This window comes from Achroia grisella, unplaced genomic scaffold (genome assembly GCF_030625045.1).
Source record: "Achroia grisella isolate CSIRO2021 unplaced genomic scaffold, CSIRO_AGI_Agris_v1 utg660, whole genome shotgun sequence".
In the NCBI taxonomy this organism is placed as follows: Eukaryota; Metazoa; Arthropoda; class Insecta; order Lepidoptera; family Pyralidae; genus Achroia; species Achroia grisella.
The window spans coordinates 7,313,529-7,337,641 of record NW_026712984.1 but is presented as its reverse complement, the minus strand read 5'-3'; the positions used below and the strand labels follow the sequence as shown (position 1 = coordinate 7,337,641).

General features: G+C 36.3%; 1 protein-coding gene across 1 annotated transcript; it reads left to right on the top strand.

Annotated features, from left to right (window-relative positions):
* Positions 1–8,275: 8,275 nt before the first annotated feature.
* Positions 8,276–23,630, top strand: LOC131849712 (counting factor associated protein D-like; the record flags this gene model as incomplete). The annotated part of the gene is made up of 15 exons (XM_059199826.1): positions 8,276–8,480; positions 8,553–8,639; positions 9,417–9,485; positions 10,032–10,235; positions 11,128–11,362; positions 12,411–12,510; positions 13,314–13,434; positions 13,872–14,028; positions 14,371–14,486; positions 15,683–15,791; positions 17,822–18,129; positions 19,860–20,089; positions 21,661–21,750; positions 22,420–22,517; positions 23,349–23,630. Coding segments are annotated over 15 exons (2,397 nt in total), but the record flags the coding sequence as incomplete, so codon positions are not given.
* Between the last annotated feature and the right edge of the window lie 483 nt (positions 23,631–24,113).

Sequence of the window (24,113 nt, the reverse complement as noted above, 5' to 3'; positions counted from 1 at the left end):
CCAAAATGTATTGCGTAACTCCATACATCATCGATATTACGTGATCTAACAAAAAGTCCCTATTGTTTGGTTACATATTCAATAACTACTTGGAAACTGTTGATACTTTTTTTAATTATTTTTAGATATTACCAAGCAGTGATCAGCATTGTGGGTTTTATATAGCACTAGCTTTTGCCCGCGGCTTCGCTCGCATAACTTCATTACTGGCTGCTGGATGGCGCTGAAGTAGCAATATGTTGATATCTTATTTTTTGTTTTTTATAATAAATAGATATTTATTTAAAACTAGATGTACCCGCGACTTCGTCCGCGTGGAATTATACTTCATTTTTCTACAATAAAATAATGTTTCTAAAATAAAAGTAGCCCAAGTTACTCCCTATTACATCAGCTACCTGCAAAAAAAAGTCTCGTTAAAATCGGCTCAGCCGTTTCAGAGATTAGCCGGAACAAACAGACCGACAGACAGACAGACAAAAATTTTAAAAAGTGGTGTTTTGGTGTATGTTCCGTATTTATATTCATATGCATGCAGTAAAAAACGGTTATTTCAATATTACAAACAGACACTCCAATATTAATAGGTAAAAAGTATCCTATATTCATTCTGATACCTCCAAGAACATGTGTACTAAATTTCATGATGATCGGTTCAGTAGTTTTTGCGTAAAACGTAACAAACATACCAACTTTCACATCTATACATATAAATAAAATTGGAAACTGTAATATTGAAATAACTATTTTTTACTACATGCATATGAATATAAACACGGTACATATACCACAATAACATTTTTACATTTTTGTCTATCTATCTGTTTGTTTCGGCTAATCTCTGAAATGGCTGGACCGATTTTGACGGGACTTTTATTGGCAGTAGCTGATGTAGTAAGGAGTAACTTAGACTACTTTTATTTTAGAAAAATAAGTTAATTTTCACGCGGACGAAGTCGTAGTCTAGTTTATAGTAGTCAGGATATGGACGAATTAGTTAGTAATTAATAGTTCATGGGTATATTTTTTTTTTGGATGATAATGGAATGGTGCACCCGCCTGCGCTAACGGTTTATGCTGGCGGGTCACCAGTGGAGACAGACAAGTTCGTTTTGTATATTTTCCAAATTTATTAGTGAAATACTAATTACAAACGTATCTATTATGTACCGAACTACAAGGTAGTTAGAGCTCGACTTTGATCTCCGTCAAATAATTCTTTTATAACGGCCGTTGAATGCTAAAGTTGAGGAAACTTGTCATAAACCGGTAATTGTCTATATGTAATATCTTTATCGAATTTACATTTTTACTTCGGGATTAACTCCTTGACGTAGGTTATATTTTACTAATATTTTAAATGCCAAAGTTTGCGAGTAGGAATGTTTGTTACCCATTCACGCAAAAAACTACTCAACAGATTTTGAGCGCAGCAAAATAGAAATATTACATTAATATAGCATATAGATCAGAATTTACGACCTCGGTGGTCTAGTGGTTTAGCACACCGTCCGATGGTCGCGGGTTCGATTCATGAGTATGATTGTTTGTATCGGTCTGGGTGTTTTCTATGTATAATATGTATGTATTTACGAAAATAAAATATATATCTATATATTTGTATCAGTTGTCTAGTACCTATAACATAAGCTTTAGCTAGCTTAACTTGGGACTAGATGGCACTGCGTGAATTGTCCTAAGATTATTATTATTATTATATGACATAGGATATAATTAAAAAATATATTATGTAAATTGATGCGAAATTTTTACATAACCGAAATTACTGCTGCGCTTGCGCTGTCTATTCGCTTAGATCTTTTAAACTACGACAGATACAGAGGAAGGTTTATATCTATATATATAAAAATGAATTGCTGTTCGTTAGTCTCGCTAAAACTCGAGAACGGCTGAACCGATTTGGCTAATTTTAGTCTTGAAATATTCGTGGGAGTCCAGGGAAGGTTTAAACGCTGATAAATTATGAAGAAATTGCATGGAGAAATAGTAAAAACAACAATTTTATTCTTCCATACAAACTGTCAAACAGGCGTTCAGATATTTATTGCGTAACTTAAAATTCAAAATTCCTTTAATTCTGAGGCGAAACGGAGTTCGCGGGGTCAGCTAGTGTATAATATATATGCACCTGTGCGAAGCCGTGGCAGGTAGCAAGTATTATGTTAAATGTCTAGTAAGTGTGGTGTAGACGAAGTCGCGGGCGGGCAGGTTTCCATTAATATTTCCTGGACCTTCGGACCGCTATTTTTTTTTTATTGGATTGTTTGGGCTATTGTCAGATGTGTAGCACCTGTAGCACTGCGACCTACATACATCTATTGTGCTCGCCCTTTTCAGAGTTCGCTACCTAGACCCGTCAGGGACAAGAATTGAAGGATATTCTTAGGAGCGATCGTTTTTATCTCCTCGGGAAAGAGTGTAAACTTTCCAAAGGAGATATTTCGTTTATGCATGAGTGGGCTACAACCACATAGGATGTGATTTTCCTGCCTCTTACAATATTGGGTCTTTTAAGTCAAGAGTGAATAGGTATTATTTGAGCTTGCGTGTAACAGCTTAGACCACATCATCACTTAACATCAGGTGAGATTGCGGTCAAACGCGCTCAAATTATGATATAAAAAAAAAAAAAAGAAGCGGCGTTTCCTCTTCAGTTTGACAGAATCTGCAGATACTTGTCGTGTTCGGACCGCTAACGATTACTTCACGATTGGTTAGTTGGTTATGTATTCAATATTTTTTCTTTTTGAGTATTTAATTGAATTAGTGCTAATTGGTGGTTTGTATTCACACACTTAAACTTAAAAATGTAAAGTAATAATAAAATTATTTAAAAGAGCAACACGCAAGTTTCTTGCTCGTTCTTCTTGTGATGAGACAGCTTTCCGAACGAGCGGTAGATTAAAAAAAATGTAATGACTATTCAAAAGTGCTTCAATGTAAGTTTATTTGAATAAATGATTTTCTATTCTATTCTATTCTTCAATTTCGATTAATTAAACTTACATTTTTGAACTTATTTCACTTACTATTGACCTCTAATTAAAGTTATGTCATAATCATAACATTAAGCTGTTAATCGCATTCACCTTAAGCATTCTCAGGTTGTGTAACATTACATACATACAAGCAGGGATGATAACGAGAATATGAGATTTTGGGCCGAATTTTTAAGGACGAAAATTCTCGTGTCAGAACGAGAATTTTTATTCTTTTACAAGTTTGTATAACATTTTGACATACGAAAATCGATTTTTTTACTATGTATATATTATATATATATATATCTTTCAAATATGAATATGGAATGGTGCACCCGTTTGTTGAGCCCCGAATCTTCATTTCTTTCGAGGCGGGACAAAAACTAAATAATGCTGCCCCCCCTAGGAGTCCCTCGCCCTTTCTAGTTAGCGCTAGTTGGTAGTTCGTATTCAGATGTTTCGACTTAAAAATGTAAACTTACAATGATTATTTAAAAGAGCAACACAAGTTTCTTGCTCGTTCTTCTTGTGATGAGACAGCTTTCAGAATTTTTTTTCATGATGCATTAATATTGATTAACGCCCCCCATACTTACTTACTGCTCGGGGCATGGGCCCCGTGTTGGCACCCCCCTCGATCCGGGGCCGCGCTGGCGGGGCACTATTGGAGGATGATAAGATGAACATGAGGTCAGGTCAGTTAGTCTATTGTGGTAAATTCACCAGGAATTTATCAAGATGGTTTGTAGGCGCAACCGCATGGAGGTCAACCTGATGGTATTTTGCTAGCAATGGGGTCAACAATTCACATTACTAACAATCTACTTTTCTTCTAATTACTATATTAAAAAAAAAAGAATAAGTAGAAAATATACTTGTCATAGCACAAAGAATTTTATAGTACAGGGATAGAGCACAAAATTAAATAACAGCTAATTTACGATTTACGATTTTACCATATTATGTATAGCTTTATAAGAGTTTATAGATTGGCAACCCTACATACGAGAGTAATATAGATTTGATCGTGTGATCATACGAGAACACTTTCAAGGTTAACATCTCAACTCATCTCATCTGTAACTAGTTTAAAGATGTTTATACAAATGTATATAGATATAGAAATAATATTTATTAAAATAAACTTAATTATAATAATTTTTGAAATATTTTTTTATCCGTCATACTCGTGAACGAGTGCTACTTGGAGTGTCTGGTCTGCATTTAATCTCATTATGTATTAATTTTTGACTCTTAGTGTTAGTAAGTACTTTGTATTCACACATTTCAACTTAAAAATTTGAAGTTATAACAATTATCTATACATCTATACATATAAATAAAATTGGAGTGTCTGTTTGTAATATTGAAATAACCGTTTTTACTACATGCATATGAATATAAATACGGTCTATCTGTTTGTTTGTTCCGGCTAATCTCTGAAATAGTTGGACCGATTTTGACGGGACTTTTTTTGGCAGGTAGCTGATATAATAAGAAATAACTTAAGCTACTTTTATTTTAGAAAAAATCTTTAATTTTATAAAAAATAATGTTATTTCCACTCGGACGAAGTCACGAATACAGCTAGTTATATATGTTAGTAAATTATATACGCAGAAAACACTCAATCGAATGAAATTACATCAATTTACTTAATTTTAAAAACTAAACAAAAGTATTTAAGTATTTGTATCAGTTGTCTAGTACCCAAAACACAAGCTCTGCTTAGAATGGTACTAGATGGCCCCGTGTGAATTATCCTGAGTGATTATTATATGGAAAGCTATAAAAAATATATATGTGAGCATTAGCATAAATTAATAATAAAATTTAAATAAATGTTATTATTCAACAGACTTATATGTTATAATATTTAAATTCGTAAATGATTATATAATTTAATATCGCAACTCCAATATTTAGATATATTTATTTGATAAGAATATATAAAGAACATATATAGTCTGTGACATGGTAGTTTATGGTATACCTGATAAAATTATGTTATAAATTTAAAACATATACCGCAACTCCAACATTTAACGATATTTATTTAAGAAGAATATATAAGGAACTTATATAGTCTGTGGCATGGTAATATGGTAGTTTATGGTATACCTTATAATATATTTTAGTCACCATATTATATTTTTTTAAGCTTTTTAATTTTAGGTTCTTAGTTGTACAATTAGGTTATGTAAATAATAATAATAATTTTAATTATATGTAAAAATACAAATAACTAAATACAAACCTGATAAAAATATGTTGTAACATTTTAGATATTAGTATTATTATATAATATAATCTGTTTTTTAACTCTGAGACAAAAATTACAGGTGTAAATGTAAAACTTTCAAATAATGTAACCACTTACAGCGGGGTAGTGATGTACCTGCGATACCAATTTTTTTAATAGTAAAATTTTATTTCAACATTTTAGTTTTACAGCTTTACAGAAGGTTTCTACAAGAGATTTTTAAAATATACATACATATACTAGTGATTCCATTACTGTCGTATTATACAACACTCCATCCATACAGTACTCCATCTTGTGGGTTTGCCCAAACATTGACAAATTCATATTGACAGTATATGCTCAGTAATCAACTAGTGAGTACGTAAACACTTATATCTAATTGCATGCAACATTTAAATATGTATGTAGACACTTGAGAACCATTTCATGGTTACTTGTTAATGATTATTAAATGATAAACTTAGAGTTATAACATTCGATAAATAAATTACCTCTGGACAATTAACACAGCGCCATCTAATCCCACGGTAAGCAGAGCTTGTGTTATGGGTACTAAACAACTAATATAAATACTTAATGGTTTAGCAGTTTAGCATACTGCTTTATTTCCAAAGGTCGCGGTTTCGATTCCTTGCACGATGCAAACATTTATACTCATGAGTATGATTGTTTGTATCGGTCTGGGTATTTCTATGAATGTTGTGTATATATTTACAAAAAATATCAACAAATGTTAGCACAGACGGGTCCACCATTCGACAGCCTCGGTGGTCTAGTCGTATAGCATGTCGCTTTACTATCCGAAGGTCGCGGGTTTGATTCCTTGCATGGTGCAAACATTTGTATTCATGAGTATGATTGTTTGTATCGGTCTGGGTGTATTCTATATATATTAATACATATGTATGTATTTACAAAAAAAAAGTATCTAAGTATTTATATCAGTTGTCTAGTACCCATAACACAAGCTCTACTTAAAGTGGGACTAGATGGCGCTGTGTTAATTGTCCAGAGGTTATTTATTATTATTTATCAGATATTCATATATATACTAGCCACCCACCCCGGCTTCGCACGGGTGTACATATATTATACATATAAACCTTCGTTTTGAATTACTCTATCTATTAAATAAAACTGCTTCAAAATACGTTGCGCAATTTTAAAGATTTAATCATACATAGGGACGGACAGACAGCGACAGCGACTTTGTTTTATACTATGTAATGATTATGATAACAACAAACTATTAAGAGCCTTTTTTTCATTCAGAAGAAAATAAAATAGTTACTTACTCTGTGCTCTGCGCAGGTCTACGTTTGCGCAGGATTATATATATATATCTAGCACTCATAACATAACCACCTCCGATGGATCTCCAGTCGAATTCAAAAGAGGATCGAATACCTCGGCCTGAACTGAGGTTCGAAACCCTAGCGGTGCCTTCGAACTGAACTCGTATCCCTCAGGCGGGAGTTGTCCTTCAGCCGCTCCATAAGTCCTTCCTTTGGTTTGTAGTGCCATCTGCACTCGCCTCCTATCGTCCGGTGAAGCTGTAAAGGCCAGCTGCGGCCGACAGCATTAAAGTAGTCCGAAAAAAACACAAGCACCACAGCTCAGCTGCTCCATAAGTCCTTACTTTGGTTTGTAGTGTCATCTGCACTCGCCCCCTATCGTCCGTTGAAGCTGTAAAGGCCAGCTGCGGCCGACAGCATTAGAGTAGTCCGAAAAAAACCATATCATAAGCTCCGATTATTAAGAAACGTCTCCCACAAAAAATCTACAATCGTGACTTGAAGCAAGATCTAGCAAATGGGAGAAAATCTTATTATGTCAACATAACCGGAACTAATTGATGTATGTGATTATATAAACTTTTAAACTCCCGCGCGTGGTAAGGCCATAAAGGTCAATGGGTTACCAAAGTGCTGAAGCATCGATGGATGCACGTATCATTCAATTAGAAAAGAGAAAATCGTAATTAGGAATCCGTCATTGATAAATGATGATGATTATAATGATTGCTATTACATTATAAGAAACAACATATATTTATTAACTAGCTTTTGTCCGCGGCTTCGCTTGCGTTAATTTATCCCCTTAAGGGTAGAATTTATCAAAATTATTTCTCAGGGAATGCCTACGTCATAGTAACTTTATGCATGCAAAATCTCAGCGTGATTGGTTTAAAATTGACAAAGTTTCATACAAACTTTCATCCCCTATTTTATTCCCTTGGGGGTTGAATTATTCAAAATGCTTTCTTAGCGGATGCCTACGTCATAACATCTACCTGCATGCCAAATTTCAGTCCGATCCGTCCAGTGGTTTGGGCTGTGCGTTGATAGATCACTATGTCAGTCACCTTTGAGTTGTATATGTATATTTAGAAGATTGTCCCTAATAAGTTAGTGCTGGTTGGTAGTTTGTATTCCCACGTTTCGACTTGTAAAATGTGAACTTACAAGGATTATTTAAAAGAGCAACACACAAGTTCTTGCTCGTTCTTCTTGCTATGAGACAGACTCCGAGTGGTAGATTAAAAAAAATTGTTATGACTCTTAAAAAGTGCTTAAATTAAGTTTATTTGAATAAATTATTTCTATTCTATTCTATTTTAATATTATATAGTTATACGACATCGTCCACGAGAAATATAACGTTATATTTCTAAAATAAAAGTAGGTTATATTACTCCTTATTACATCAGCTACCTGCCAAGAAAAGTCCCGTCAAAATCGGTCCAGCTATTTCAGAGATTCGTCGGAACAAACAAACAGACAGATAAAATAAAAAAAAAATCATTTTGTATGTATCGTATTTATATTCATATATGCATCTAATGAAAAACGGTTATTTCAATATTACAAACAGACACTCCACTTTTATTTATATGTATAGATTAAACATTGCAATTTATTCCCTTACAGTGGTAACGAGCGCCGAAATCCCAAAACACTCGCTCAACGATCAAAAACAAGGATCCGTTACTCAGGTCGAGTCTCAGGCATCTCACCAGGGTGATCAGACTTCAGGCCGCGTGCGCAGACAATGGCAAGCAGGCCCTGAAGGTCAGAAGGTCAGCTTCGGCAGGCGATCTCGAGCACCGCCCGGTTCAGCTGCACCTGCGCCGTTCTCCCTCCAGTCCGGCAATGCGATTTTATCTCGAAGTGCTATCGGTGTTGATAACCGTTGGTCAAATATTATACAAGGTACCTGTTCATATTCATGAGAACGAAGTCGCGGCTAACAGCTAGTGTGTAATAAATGTACTGTCTTTTTAGAATACATGCGGACTGGGGAGACGGCTGCGATGTCCGGACTGATCGGACAGTTTCCTCAGAGTCCTGTCACGGTCGACTTACCAGTCGGTGAGTATTCAATCAAATCAAATCAAATCGAATCAAATCAAATCAAATCAAATCAAAAATCTTTTGTTCATGCTTATATTTACACTTTCACCTTTAGTAGTGATTATTAATATAGTTAAACGGGTTATAACTTTATGGTAAATTATTAATTTTATGGTAAATACACTCAGACTCAACTCGTGACCACGGCTAATGCAACTTAATCGTATCGAGTGAGGTAAATACCTTTATTTACCTTAAAATTATTCGCATTAACACCCATTTAACTATATTAATAGTACTTTTTATTCATGTAGGATATTTTAGCCGCTTATGTACGTTAAGTTTTTTCTATAAATATATTATTTTTCTACAATAAATTTTATTGCTATATATATATGCACTGTAATATCTTCTTATATAAAAAATTATCGTGTCACAATGTTAGTTACCGTACTCCTCCAAAACGGCTTGACCGATTTTTATGAAATTTTATATGCATATTCAGTAGGTCTGAGAATCAGCTACTACCTATTTTTCATACCCCTAAGGGTTATAATAAGGGTTGTCCAGTCCTAATATTCATTTTTATGCGCCATTAAAAAATACAACCCTAAATTTTCACCCTTCTACCATCAACCCCTATTTTAATAGCGATTTTAATTTATATGGCAACACGTTTGCGGGGTCAGCTAATATATCTATAAAATTAGTTGTAGGATTACTACTACGATGTTAGTTGAGATGTTTGTGATATTGTTCCTACGTATAGAGAGTTACCATCAGGTAATTTTTCAGGTGGTGGTAACGGCAGAGCGCCAGAAACCTTGCCAGTGTTGGTACTGCCCATACCCATTCCAGTGCAGCGTGAGTATATATAACAACAAAAATATGACTTTCATTAGACATACTTTCGGTAGACATAATCAAACAATTAAAATTGTAGCCGTATCAAATCGCGGCTGAAGTAGTTATTATCCTCATCCAAAAAAAAAAGAGAAATTAAACACAACAGAGGAACAAATAAAATTAATAAAAAAAATGATGAACCATGGACAGGAAGACGCAGCGTGGGAAGACCTTCCAGCAAGGCGGACCGACGATCTGGTCAAGATCGTTGGAAGGCATTGGATGCGAGCAGCGCAGGACCGATCGTCGTGGAGATCTTTGGGGGAGGCCTATGTCCAGCAGTGGACGTCTTCCAGGCTGCGATGATGACGATGATATTATTATTTCTTTTATAGATGTCATTGTTTGATGATTTTCATCAGCAAAGACAACTCTAACATATGGGGTGCTAGAATGATTAAAGGGAGAATACTAAAAATTAATAAAAAAACTGTTCAGCCGTTCTCAAGTTTTAGCGAGACTAACTGTAATTCATTCATATATATATAGATTTTACCTTTACAGAATGTTCGTCAAACTACAATGAGCAACCGCTTACTCAACCGTTGAAACTAGAAGGACACCAGCCGATCGTGGTGGGCAACCAGGTGGCCCCACCGCCAGTACCGTTCAACATCGCCTTCCCGAACCGACTTTCAGAGACATCGCAACCCGAGACTAATTATTACACCAATGAAAGACATCCCACTCCAGAGATAGTGTCTGTAGGTTAGTGAAAGAATTTCTTATTCTATTTTTTTGAATTTACTAACCCTAACTGGGTTCACATCGATATTATCGAAAAATCTAATATTTTAAAAATATTAAAAGTAGGTAGTTTCATTATTACTCGGTATCGTTAAACTAGTTGCTTATAACCCCCACTCATACCTTCTCTGTATAAAAGGAGGGTTTTTGTAAGCCACGGCATTACCCCTCCGATCGATCCCCCGTCCAATTCACACGGGGGCCGATGTTACGACGGCCTGAGCCGAGGTTCGAACCCCTAGTGATGCCCTCAGACTAAAGGCGTATCCGTCTGGCGGGAGTTGGCCTTCAGCCGCTCCATAAGTCTTTCCTTTGGTTTGGAGTGCCATCTGCACTCGCCCCCTATCGTTCTGTGAAGCAGTAAAGGCTAGCTGCGGCCAACAGCATTAGAGCAGTCCAAAAAAAAAAACAAAGACTTGACATTCGGTCTTAGAGCACAGGGTTTGCTCGAAGACCGAATGTCGTGTCTAGCGCAGTGATGGCTGGCTCATCCGCCATACAGAGCAGACCAGTTCATGACTAGTGCTGCTTGTAGGGACTGGTCTGCTCTAATCACTACGATAAATTTAATCTTATTGTGTATTTAAAAGAGTTTTTCTAAAATAAAAGTAGCTTAAGTAACTCCTTATTACATTAGTTACCTACCAAAAAAAGTCCCGTCAAAGTCGGTCAAGCCATTTCAGAGATTAGCCGGAAGAAATGGATAAACAGCCAAAAATTGTAAAGAATGTTATTTAAGTGTATGTACCGTATTTATATTCATATGCATGTAGTAAAAATCGGTATTTTAATATTACAAATAGACATTCCTAGTTTTATTTATATGTATAGATTATTCTTGTATCCCTTCCAGTGTCATCCCAGCAGTTAATAGAGGCATTCAGAGCTCAACAGCCGCGGTCTCCGGAGCTGCCTCCACTGTTGCTGCCACACTCGCCAAAAATCGTGGTCACTCGCGGTCTTTTCGACCTGGGCAAGCAGGTTTTGAACGCGGTTGTACCACCGAAGCTGTCGTTCGACCGTTCCATGATGCTGAAGGGACATCTCACCATTCCACGAGCGGATTATACAGAGCCCTACACGGCATTGTAATTATATAATTATAGTTAACTGGCTGTACTGGCAAACGTTGTTTTGCCATATAAATTAATAACGCTAAAAAAATAGGGGTTGGTGATAGAAGGGTGAAAATTTAGGGTTGTATGTATTTTTTAATGACACAAAATAAAAATTTTAATAACAAAATTTTGCCCAGAAAATAAAAAAATGTTAGATGTGGATAACTCTTATCACTTAGGGGTATGAAAAATAGATAGTAGCCGATTCTCAGACCTACTGAATATGCTTTAAAATTTCATAAAAATCGGTCAAGCCGTTTCAGAGGAGTATGGTAACTAACATTGTGACACGAGAATTTTATATATAAGATATTCTTTCTTACTGCATCGAATTTTAGTTTATAGGAATAAACAAAGTGATATTTCATCTGACAATTCACACAGCGCCATCTAGTCCGAAGCTAAGCAGAGCTTGTGTTATGCGTACTAGACAAGTGTTAGAAATACTTTTGTTGTAAATACATATATAACATACGTAGACAACAACCAGACCAATACAAATCATATTCCATACTAGCTGTTCCCGTGACTTTGTCAGAGTGTAATTTAACTTTATATTTCTAAAATAAAAAGTTTTTTTCTAAATTAAAAGTAGCCTTCGTTACTCCTTATTACATCAGCTACCTGCCAAAAAAAGTCCCGTCAAAACCGGCCCAGCCATTTCAGAGATTAGCCGGAAGAAACAAACAGACAAACAAAAATTGTAAAAAATGTTATTTTTGTCTATGTACTACATGTAGTAAAAAACGATTTTTTCAATATTACAAACAGACACTCCTTTTTTATTTATATGTATAGATTATATTCAATACAAATGTTAGTATCGTACGGGGAATCGAAGATGCGACCAAACAAATCAATAAGTGCGAAACCTATAGATTACGAAATTTAAAGCGATGGTTTTCTTTTACCACGTTTTTAACATTTTACTCAAAGGGAAAGGCCCTATGAGTATAAGATTAAGTATAACTGTAATATAAAGTTGTAATCACAATATTATTATGTATCTACTATGCAGATACGATGCAGACAGCGGCATGAACCGCGTGGACATGCATGGAGGGACTTCCAGTTCTTACAGAGCCCAAGTTCCAGATGGTACCACACTCAGAGTCATGGTAAGACGCGCCAAGGATTTTTCATTCTAAGTTTGTGATGAGTTTTGGTCGAAGATTACTTTTGGAGACGCCATCTATTCAAAATCAATCAAAATATCTTTATTCATTTAGGTCTATTACAGACTCTTATGATATGTTAAATCTATTGCTTTCATGCTAAGAAGAACTGACAAGATATTCAGCTTTTCAAAATTTGTACACGTTTTAAATTTGCCGCGGTAATTATTTATATGTATAATTAGGAAAAATCAGAGGATCTTACCAAACAGGTAAACAGTTTACCTGTGATCATGGCGGTTGAAATATTTAAACGAGGATAATATTTTAAGAAAGGTGTTACATATGAATGTGGATGGTTATAAGGGCAGAGGAAGGCCGAAAAAGAGATGGGTGGACTGTGTGAAAGATGATATGGTAAGAAAGGAAGTAAATAACGCGATGACTGCGAACAGGGATGAATGGAAGCGAAAAACATATTAAGTCGACCCCAAATAAATGGGATAAGGAAGAAGCAGATGATGATGGCGGTTGAAATACTGCCGAAATATTGGGAACTCAATCAAAATAAAACTTGGTAAGATCCCGTGATTTGTCCTAATTATACATATAAATTTGGACATGAGTACAAAAATACACTGCTAGGGGTTCAAACCTAGGCTCAGGCAATCGTAATTTCGATGCCCGTTTGAATTGGACGGGGGATCTATCAGGTACTTGGTTAGTGTAATAAGACAGACTGCTTTTAAATAATTGTTTTTGAAAAAATCATATGGAAAATCTTTAAAACCTGAAGTCTTTTTCAGAAAACTGTGGACCGCACAGGTGATAAGGAGATGACTAGATGTGTAACGATGAGATCAACATCGGAACAATTCGACCGGGCGCCGCCTGTGCTGCCTGATACTGAACCGTTTAAATTCGAGGGTGAGTGTGATATTTGGAACGTTTTCTCTTATACGTGAGATTTGGTTTCATGAGACATTTCCAAGTATATCCTTAATAGTGTTAGTCTTAATGGGTCTATTAAACCGAAAGTCAAGAATCGTTAAAGAAGCTGAACTACTTATAGAACTTTGTTGCCTATTGGTGACTTAAATATATCAGAAGGTTATAAGTTCGAATCGGACTTATACCAAGAACTTTTATGACTTCATTTCCGTTTCTGGTTAAGCACCAATTTTTGCAGGTTCGATTCCTTGCACGGTTCAAATAATTGTATTCATAAGTATGAGTGTTTGTTTTGGTCTGGGTGTTTTCTATGTTTATTATATATGTATTCATGTTATTTACCTAGTTCGCATAATACAAGTTGGTGCTGTGTGAATTCAAATTATTCTAACTTTGATATTACTCATTCATAGGTTACGTCGACATGGAGGACGGTCGTAAAGCAGAAAAATGGGTATACAATATGTCAGGACGACCGGGTGAGATGGGAGGCGCTCAAGATGAGGCGCTCACTTACCGACACGAAATGCACGTCATGCGCGACAAGGACGGCAACAATATACCACTCAGGTAAGCTCCAGTCAGCTGTTGTAGGAGAGGCATTATTTTCGAACTATCCTAATGCTCTTCGCCGCAGTTGGCCTTTACAGCTTCACTATATGATAGGGGGCGAGTGCAGATGGCACTCCAAATCCGCGTAGAAATTATTGAGCGAAAGGCCAACTCTTACCTGACAGACACGATTTTAGTCTGAGGGGACCGTTAGGGGCTTGGATCTCGGCTCTGATCGTCGTAATTTAGATCCCCTTTGAATTGGACAAGGAATCGATCGGAGGGGGATGGAATGGTGAAAACCTTTGGTAGAAGTCGTCGACGAACAATAATTAATGCAGTTGCATTTCTCTTTTTTAGCTACGCTGTAAATGTGGACAGCTCGACTCTGGGACCCAACAGCGACAGCTACGAGCATCAATACACACACACTGAGCACATGACGCCACAGTTAGATGATCTTCGTATTGATATGGGTACTATATATGTATATGTATATTATTTTCTTAATAGACAAATATTAAATGATGTACTCGAGCCTTCGAGATATACGAGGGGCGGTCCTGAAATAATATATATTCTTTATTGTACTTTTAAATACCGTCATAAACTTAAATGTATACAGAGTGAGCAAAGGTGGACTTATCTCAAAAGAGATCTCTACCAGTCAACCCAACAGTGAGGCATAGCTATTAGTGAGTGGTGCAATTAACAATATTATGTTTGAATGTCCTAAATTTGAGAAAAAAAACATTTAAAATTCAACAAATATTGATAATCGTTCACTTCCATAAAATTAAAAAATATAAATTTTTGGCTTGCTTATATACCCACTAGGTTAGTATAAAAAACGTATAAATAGCCCACGATTTCCGGGAGGTACATTCATTTGAATACGAACCGTCGCAGGGGTAACATCAAAATGGAGAAAAACGAAATTAGAGCTGTCATCTGTACCTCTGTTTGAAAAAAATGTCTACCAAAGATATACGTGTGGAGGAGTCAGGGCAATTAGCCCCTCCTCGACTACGCATCACCAAACAGGTTTATCTATGTACAGTTGGAGAGAGGGAATCATTGTTAATAGCCTTCCTATTGCTAGTAATAAGAATTGTTAGGTCAACCTCCATGTGGCCTTACCAGGATAAGTTGTTGATTCCTAATGAATTTATCAAGATGGGCTAACTAACTTCATGCTCAGCCTATCATTCTCCACGTTCTATATTCATGACTAGCTTTAGCTCGCGTTAATTTATCCCTTTAGGGGTGGAATTTATCAAAATCCTTTCTTAGCCTACGTCATAGTAGCTTTATGCAAGCAAAGTCTCAGCCCGATCGGTTCAAAACAAACAACAGTGACAAAGTTTTATACAAACTTTCATCCCCTATTTTATCCCCTTGACGGTAGAATTAATCAAAATCTTTTCTTAGCGGATGCCTACGTCATAACATCTACCTGCATGCCAAATTTCAGCCCGATCCGTCCAGTGGTTTAGGCTGTGCGTTGATAGATCATTATGTCAGTCACCTTTGAGTTATATATATTTAGATTTAAATGAACTAGTGCTGTTAATCAGCTATGATTGCCGTTTTCGATTCTGTTGGAAGTTGTTCTCTTGTTTTACAGTTAAATAAAAATGCATATATTATCGTAAAATTGATGTTGTGATAGATCGTGAGTGCGACGAAGTTGAGGAAACGCAAGATATGGCGAAGGTTGACCCGTTGAGAGAGTACACGATGCCAGAAGTAGACAAACGTCACAATGAGGGCCTCCTAAGGTAAGCGTTGCTAAATTTTACCATATCACTACCTGAATGGTAATACGTACCTATAAGGTAATACGTACATACGTACTAAGGGGGAAAGGTGTTACATATGCTTTCTTGATTCAATTATTTTAGAAATATGAAAGCGTAGCGGGTTTTGTATTAATTGCCGCATGTATTCTTATGTGAAATGTGAATACTATAAACATCAGATGGCAATTGTGAGTAGCTATGACGTGGTCTGGTGTTTTGAGTAGTCATGCTCACTAAAATGTCCAGACTTGTGGCGGCGTGGTGGGCCGGGTCATTAGGCTCCCTAAAATATGGTCGAGCGCAGTGATGGCTGGCTCATCCGTCATACTCGTGAACGGGTGCTGCTTGTAGGGACTGGTCTGCTCTAATCACTATGACTGATTTCCTCTTATTAATTGTTTAACTAGTTGGTTATGTATTCAATATTTTTTTTTTCTTTTTGAGTATTTAATTGAATTAGTGCTAATCGGTGGTTTGTATTCACACACTTAAACTTAAATTGTAAGTAAGAATAAATTATTTAAAAGAGCAACACACAAGTTTCTTGCTTGTTCTTCTTGTGATGAGACAGCATTCCGAATGAGCGGTAGATTAAAAAAAAAAAAATGTTATGACTATTCAAAAGTGCTTCAATGTAAGTTTATTTGAATAAATGATTTTCTATTCTATTCTATTCTATTCTATGAATGTGGATGGTTATAAGGGCAGAGGAAGGCCGAAAAAGAGATGGATGGACTGTGTGAAAGATGATATGGTAAGAAAGGAAGTAAATAACGCGATGACTGCGAACAGGGATGAATGGAAGAGAAAAACATATTACGCCGACCACAAATAAATGGGATAAGGAAGAAGCAGATGACGATGACGTACATAGTACTAAGGCCCGCCCAGTTTTTTAGATATACCATTTGTTGATAACTTAGTGGACTGTATTGATAATGATTATTGTTCAAGCATGGACAAAAAGGAATACTGAGTGGACTTACGGGATTGCTGGAGTCTGCGCTTGATTTTCACTGGATGCAGTCTATATATGTTACACCATTCTTGTTACAAACCCGCCATTTGATTGATTGACTTTCTGATAAGTTTATATATTAAATCATTACGAGATTTTGTTGGAGTACGCACTTCGTTACCGCCATTAAAATTTTCGTTCTTATGCTTTTTGACTTTTGCTTGTGATTGGTCAGTCAAGAGTATTGTATAGGAAGGAGCGGGAAATATGAAAGTGCTTGATCTAACACCATTATAATTATTAAACATTTTCTATAATGTTGTAATCTCACGTAATGATTTTTATTTTATTATTGTATGTTTTTCTTATTAATATTTTATTTTCTCGTTTAATCATTACCACTTAGTTAAAATTATATTAAATTATACTCTGAACTATTTACATTATTTTTATTATACACACACCGCACAGACAGTCACTAATAGTATTGCTCTGTTTATTTTAATTATTACTTTCACGTACCCTCAAATGGGTTGAAGTTGAATATCAGTGTTTTGTTCCCTGAACAATGTTCCACGCTGAGCTTCGAGCTTTTTGTAATGCTACAGATCACACATAATAACACAATTTTATAAATCTTATATCGTATTATGTATTGTCTATTGTTATGAACATGTTCTGTGTGATTAGCAAACATATAAACGATATATATCTATCACATTTCTTTCAGTTTTGTTAGTTTGTTAAATAACTTCGACCTCGGTGGTCTAGCGGTCTAGCACACCGCTTTACGACCGATGGTCGCCGGTTCGATTCCTCGCACGGCACAAACATTTGTATTCATAAGTATAATTGTTTGTATCGATCTGGTTGTTTTCTATGTATAATATGTATGTATTTAAAAAAAAAAATATCTATGTATATGTATTAGTTATCCAGTATTCATAACACAAGCTTTAGCTAGCTTAACTTGGGTCTAGATGGCGCTGTGTTAATTGTCCTGAGATTATTATTATTAATACTATTATTAACTTCCATATTTTCTGTTCAGCTATGCCTCAAAATTCGCGCGCAAGTTTATAGACAGCGGAGAAGAAGCGGTGAGGAAGAACTTACTAATGCAGACTACTCGGTTTGTGGAGTCCGCCAACCGTCAGGCTGGTACCGCTAAGATGGGCTTGAACTTCCTGGCTGATCGACTGCTTTCAGAGGTGGAATACTTGACTGGAGTGGTGGTTAGCAAGGATTTGAGGCATTCAGACCCGTTCCCCTACCTGCGTAATCAGTTGCGTGACATTGCTGACAAGTTGCTTGACAGATTCGATTGGCGGTCGAAGGATGCTGTAACACACGTGCGTTGTAAGTACACAGTTTCAACTTATTACAATTTTTGTCGATAAAAATTAATACATTTTGGACAGATCTATTTCAAATTGGATTCTGATCTAATCGAATAATAATAACAATTCTTGATAATCACACAGCATCATTAAGCTAAGCAGAGATTACGTTGTAGGTTCTAGACAACTGATAGATATACATAGATATTTTTTTTTTTAAATACATACATAATATACATAGAAAACACCGAAAACGATACAATCATACTCATAAATATAATAATGTTTGCACAATGCAAGGAATCGAACTCATGACCATCAATAGTAAACCGATGTGCTAAACCGCTAGACACCGAGGCCGTCGAATATATAATTTCAAGATTCAAGATTCTTTATTTGTAAAATATGCGTGATTATATAAGGAGATGATATACATATATAAGGATTTTGTCCGACATTTAGCCTAGATGGTATACAATATACTTAAATGCTACAAAAATATATTAAATTTAAATGTCAAACAATAATAAAAAAAGAATGACGTCATTATAACAGATGAACAGACAAATAGATGGTTTTGAAGCCATAATGTGAAATAGAACTGCATCACTGATGTGTAGAATTCAGGGGAGCGCAAACAGCCTCCTAAACACCATATCCAGTATGTCGGATTGTCCACTTCAGGGGCACTGGATATCGCTGCATTGCTGCGGACCCAGGGCTTCTGGACGTGGACAAAGACAGTATAAAATTGTAATTTACTAACATAGTTTATAAGTTGTTTATTAACATAATATGGATGGATAAATATCCGAAATAAATGAAATAATAATAATAATAATAACACAAAAACTACAACTTAACACCTTAGGCGTCATGTGCATCTTTTTGTCACACAGTGTCTGGAACACTGTGTATTCAAAAGTATACACAATACAATATCTTTCTACTTAGTAATCGCGCTGTGTATCCTTTAGGAACACGTTCTCTGTACATATTATGACTATTACACTAATGAAAGCACGGGCCTGTCGCATTTTTGATGAAAATGGTCTGGGAATCAGTAACTTTATAAAAATTATATAATATTACTTAGGGTCTGGCGCTGAAGGTGTTAAGTATATGTCAAAACATCACTTAGTACATATAAATAACAAATAGTAACTTAAGTAATCAAACTATATTGACGACCTCGGTGGTCTAGCGGTCCAGCACACGTACGTCCGATGGTCGCGGGTTCGATTCCTCGCACGGCACAAACATTTGTATTCATGAGTATGATTGTTTGTATCGGTCTGGGTGTATTTACGAAAAAAAATATCTATGTATTTGTATCAGTTATCTAGTACCCGTAACACAAGCTTTAGCTAGCTTAACTTGGGATTAGATGGCGCTGTGTGAATTGTCCTGAGATTATTATTATATAATTGGGATAATAGAAATCACTTTTCTAGAATGCTCCAAGAGAGGGTTTTTTTTTGTGGATGATAATGGAATAGTACACCCGCCTGCGCTAACGGTTTACGCTGGCGGGGCACCAGTGGAGGATAATAAGATGAGCACGAGGTCAGGTCAGTTAGCCCATCGTGATAAATTTAACACGATGGTTTCCAGGGGGAACCGTGTGGAGGTCGACCTGACAAAGTATATTGCTAGCAATGGGGTTATCAATCCACATTACTAACAATCCCCTTCCCCCTCCAAGAGAGGGTTAGAGAAGGAATTTATTTCATTACAATATCTTCGCAGACCAAAACGCTTGTAAAGCATGCTGGGCGTTTGCTGTGACCGCGGCTATAGAAGGTGCCTTGAAGATTCAGTCTGGCAAACTGGTGCCTCTCAGTGAGAAGGCCCTGGTGGACTGCGCACACAAAACTGGAGGCAACGGGTGCGGGGGCACCTGGCCGAGTCGGGCTTACGACTACGTCAAAGATCGGGGCCTACCCTCCCTTGGGCAGTACAGAAAATACGAACCAAAGGTATATTATTATGTTTTTATAAAAAGAATTTTATGTAGCTAACTAGAATGCAGGGATTTTACGGATATGAAATATCGGATACGGATATAGGAATGATTATTATATCGGATACGGATACAGATGCGGATATTAAAATATTTCGAATTATCCGTTAGTTGCGGATATAAATTTTTTAAGGAATTTCAAAAGTAAAATACAAATAGATAATAAAATGGTTACATAACATGTCTCTATTACGCTCCGCTCCTATCCGATATTATCTGAATATATTTTTATATCGGATATCCGATAGTTTCGGTTACGGTTATGGAGCACCCTAACATCCCTACTAGAATGTCAAGAAAACCGTTGCATATATATTAGATCAGCACTACGGATATTACAACCTATTATAACGCTCGTATTACTTACTAGCTGTTCCGTTCGTCCGCGTGGAATTTAATTTTATTTTTCTAAAATAAATATTTTTTTCTAAAATAAAAGTAGCCTAAGTTACTCCTTATTACATCAGCTACCTGCCAAAAAAAGTCCCGTTAAAATCGGTCCAGTCATTTCAGAGATTAGTCGGAACAAACAGACTGACAGACAGACAGACAGAAATTTTAAAAAGTGGTTTTACTGGTGTATGTACATGTAGGGCATAGCAGAAAGATTTGCAACAATCTCTAAGAGTTGATTCATAGGACTCTGCATCATCACTTGAGAAAGAAGATCCAAATAAAAGAACACGTTACATTGGAGTATTGTTTAAAAATTGACAAATTACCAAGCACCCAAACAGAACAGAAATGAAAAAGCTTTTTTATACAATTCTGTATGATTTTAAGGTTTCTTTATGCTTTTTGGATATGCGGCTCTGAACATAAGCAACTGAATCATGAAGATTCCTTTAGGCAAACCAATCTATACATGTAAATAAAATTGGAGTGTCTGTTTGTAATACTGAAACAACCGTTTTTACTTCATGCATATGAATATAAATACGGTACATACACCGAAATAACATTTTTCCAATTTTTGTCTGTCTGTCTGATTGTTCCGGCTAATCTCTGAAATGGCTGGACCGACTTTGACGGGACTTTTTTTGGCAGGTAGCTGATGTAATAAGGAGTAACTTAGACTAGTTTTATTTTAGAGAAATAAAGTTAAATTCCACGCGGACGAAGTCTTGAACGCGGAAGAAGCTTGTGGTAAAACTAGTTTTGCCCGCGGTTTCGCTCGCGTTAATTTATCCCCTTAGGGGTGGAATTTATCAAAATCCTTTCTTAGGGGATGCCTACGTCATAGTAGCTTTATGCATGCAAAGTCTCAGCCCAATCGGTTTAAAATTGACAAAGTTGCATACAAACTTTCATCCCCTATTTTATCCCCTTGGAGGTAGAATTAATCAAAATCCTTTCTTAGCGGATGACGTCATAACATCTACGTGCATGCCAAATTTCAGCCCGATCCGTCCACTGGTTTGGGCTGTGCGTTGATAGATTACTATGTCAGTCACCTTTGAGTTATATATATTGATATAGATAAACATGTTTAATATGTGGTAAACTAATAGAAGGTGATCTTGGCAGGTGGACACGTGTGAAGACGAGCGTGTGACTCCGGTGACCTTCATCAGCAGTCACGTGAATGTCACTCGAAACAATATCGCCGCACTTAAGGTTAGTTTCAAATTCTTCTTCAACAACTAGTCAACAACAACAACTTCTTGTCAATTCTTCTCATCTCGAAATCATTTCGAACAGACGGTAGCTGAGTGGGAACTGACGCAAATACATAGACACATGTTTTAAATATATAATAATAAGAATAATAATAATCTCAGGACAATTCACACAGCGCCATCTAGACCCAAGTTAAGCTAGCTAAAGCTTGTGTTATGGGTACTAGATAACTGATACAAATACATAGATTTTTTTTTGTAAATATGATAATGATGCCTATGATGATATTCAAAAGTGCTTCTAAAGGGCTCCCTAAAATATGGTCGAGCGCAGTGATGGCTGGCTCATCCGTCATACTCGTGAACGAGTGCTGCTTGTAGGGAGCTGCTGGTCTGCTCTTATCACTACGACTGATTTAATCTTATTGTGTATTTTTATTTAACCGTAATAAATTAGTGCTGGTTGGTAGTTTGTTTTGTACGTTTCGAATTGTAAAATGTGAACTTACAAGGATTATTTAAAAGAGCAACACGCAAGTTTCTTGCTCATTCTTCTTGTGATGAGCTTTCCGGTAGATTGAAAAATGTGATGACTATTCAAAGGTGCTTCAATGTAAGTTTATTTGAATAAATGCTTTTCTATTCTATTCTATTCTTGTTTTTTCAGGTGGCGATTGCTAAACATTCCCCCACCGTGGTGACAGTAGACGGGCTCTGTTACAGCTTCCTCCGGTACACCAGCGGGGTACTACAAGATGAGAGATGGTAAGGCTGCAGTTGTTTGATCTTGGTTTTTTAGGTTAAACATATTGAGGTAAATTGTAAAAGTTGAAGGAAAAGAATAAAAATTTGACGTTACATAAAACTCCAATCAGTTCCTTACAAATGTGTAATACTAGCTGTGCCCGTGGTTTCACTCGCGCGAAATTTATAGCCTATGTGTTATTCTGATATATAAGCTCTATCATTATAAAGCTTCAACAAAATCCATTGAGTAGTTTTTGCGTGAAAGAGTAACAAACATCCGTCCATACGCACAAACTTTCGCGTTTATAATATTAATAAGATAATAATAATAATAATAAACCAGCAAAAGCTGAGAGATTGAGACGATTATAATAATAATAATCTCAGGACAATTCACACAGCGCCATCTAGACCCAAGTTAGACATGTACATAGATATATATATTTGTTTGTAAATAAATACATATTATACATAAAAAATACCCAAAACATAGTGATCTATCAACACACAGCCCAAACCACTGGACGGATCGGACTGAAATTTGGCATGCAGGTAGATGTTATGACGTAGGCATCCGCTAATAAAGGATTTTGATTAATTCTACCCCCAAGGGGATAAAATAGGGGGTGAAAGTTTGTATGAAACTTTGTCAATTTTAAACCAATCGGGCTGAGATTTTGCATGCATAAAGCTACAATGACGTAGGCATCTCCTAAGAAAGGATTTTGGTAAATTCCACCCCTAAGGGGATAAATTAACGCGAGCGAAGCAGCGGGCAAAATTAAGTATTTAAGACCTACACTTTAAAAAAACAACGACCAACTAAATAAATAAAAATGTCTGTTTCAGTTCCAGAACAGCCGAGAATCATGCTGTGACAGCTGTAGGATACGGTCCAAACGGCGTGAATGGTATCTACTTCACTCTCAAGAACTCCTGGGGCACCAGTTTCGGGGAAAACGGGTACATACGTGTCCACGGCACTTCTAATACGGCCGGTGTACTCACCAGACCGTCGTATCCAGTTCTGCGGAGCGAGGATGTGAGACGAATCCCTGAATCAGATGTCGACGATCCTTATCAGGATGAGGTGGGAGGCGGCGTCAAAACGAGATGATTTTATAATGCATTTATTATGTTTGTATGTAGTGGTTACACGATTTTAGTCTTTATAGATAGAATATGTAAGTAGGTTTTAAATTAAACAGGTTGTTAATTAAAGCTACCTTTTTTTATGGATCATAATGGTGGTGCACCCTCCTGTTACGCAGGCGGGGCACCAGTGGAGGATGATAAGATGGGTCAAGTCAGTTAGCCTATCGTAACAAATTCTCTAAGAATTTATTATGATGGTTTCCAGGGGTAACCGCGTGGTCAACCTGACATAGTACGTTGCTAGCAATAAGATCATCAGTCCACATTACTACCAATCCCCTTTCCCCTCAAGCTACCTTATTAATAACTGCCTTTACAGGTGTTCTTTTAACACCTCGAACGTATTAACACAGATCTGTGCACCCCTCTTAAACCTGTCACAGATATGTGCCCACAAAACCATGACTTCTTTTTAACCAATTTAGTCCTTATTTAAAACGAAATAAGATCGAAACGCAT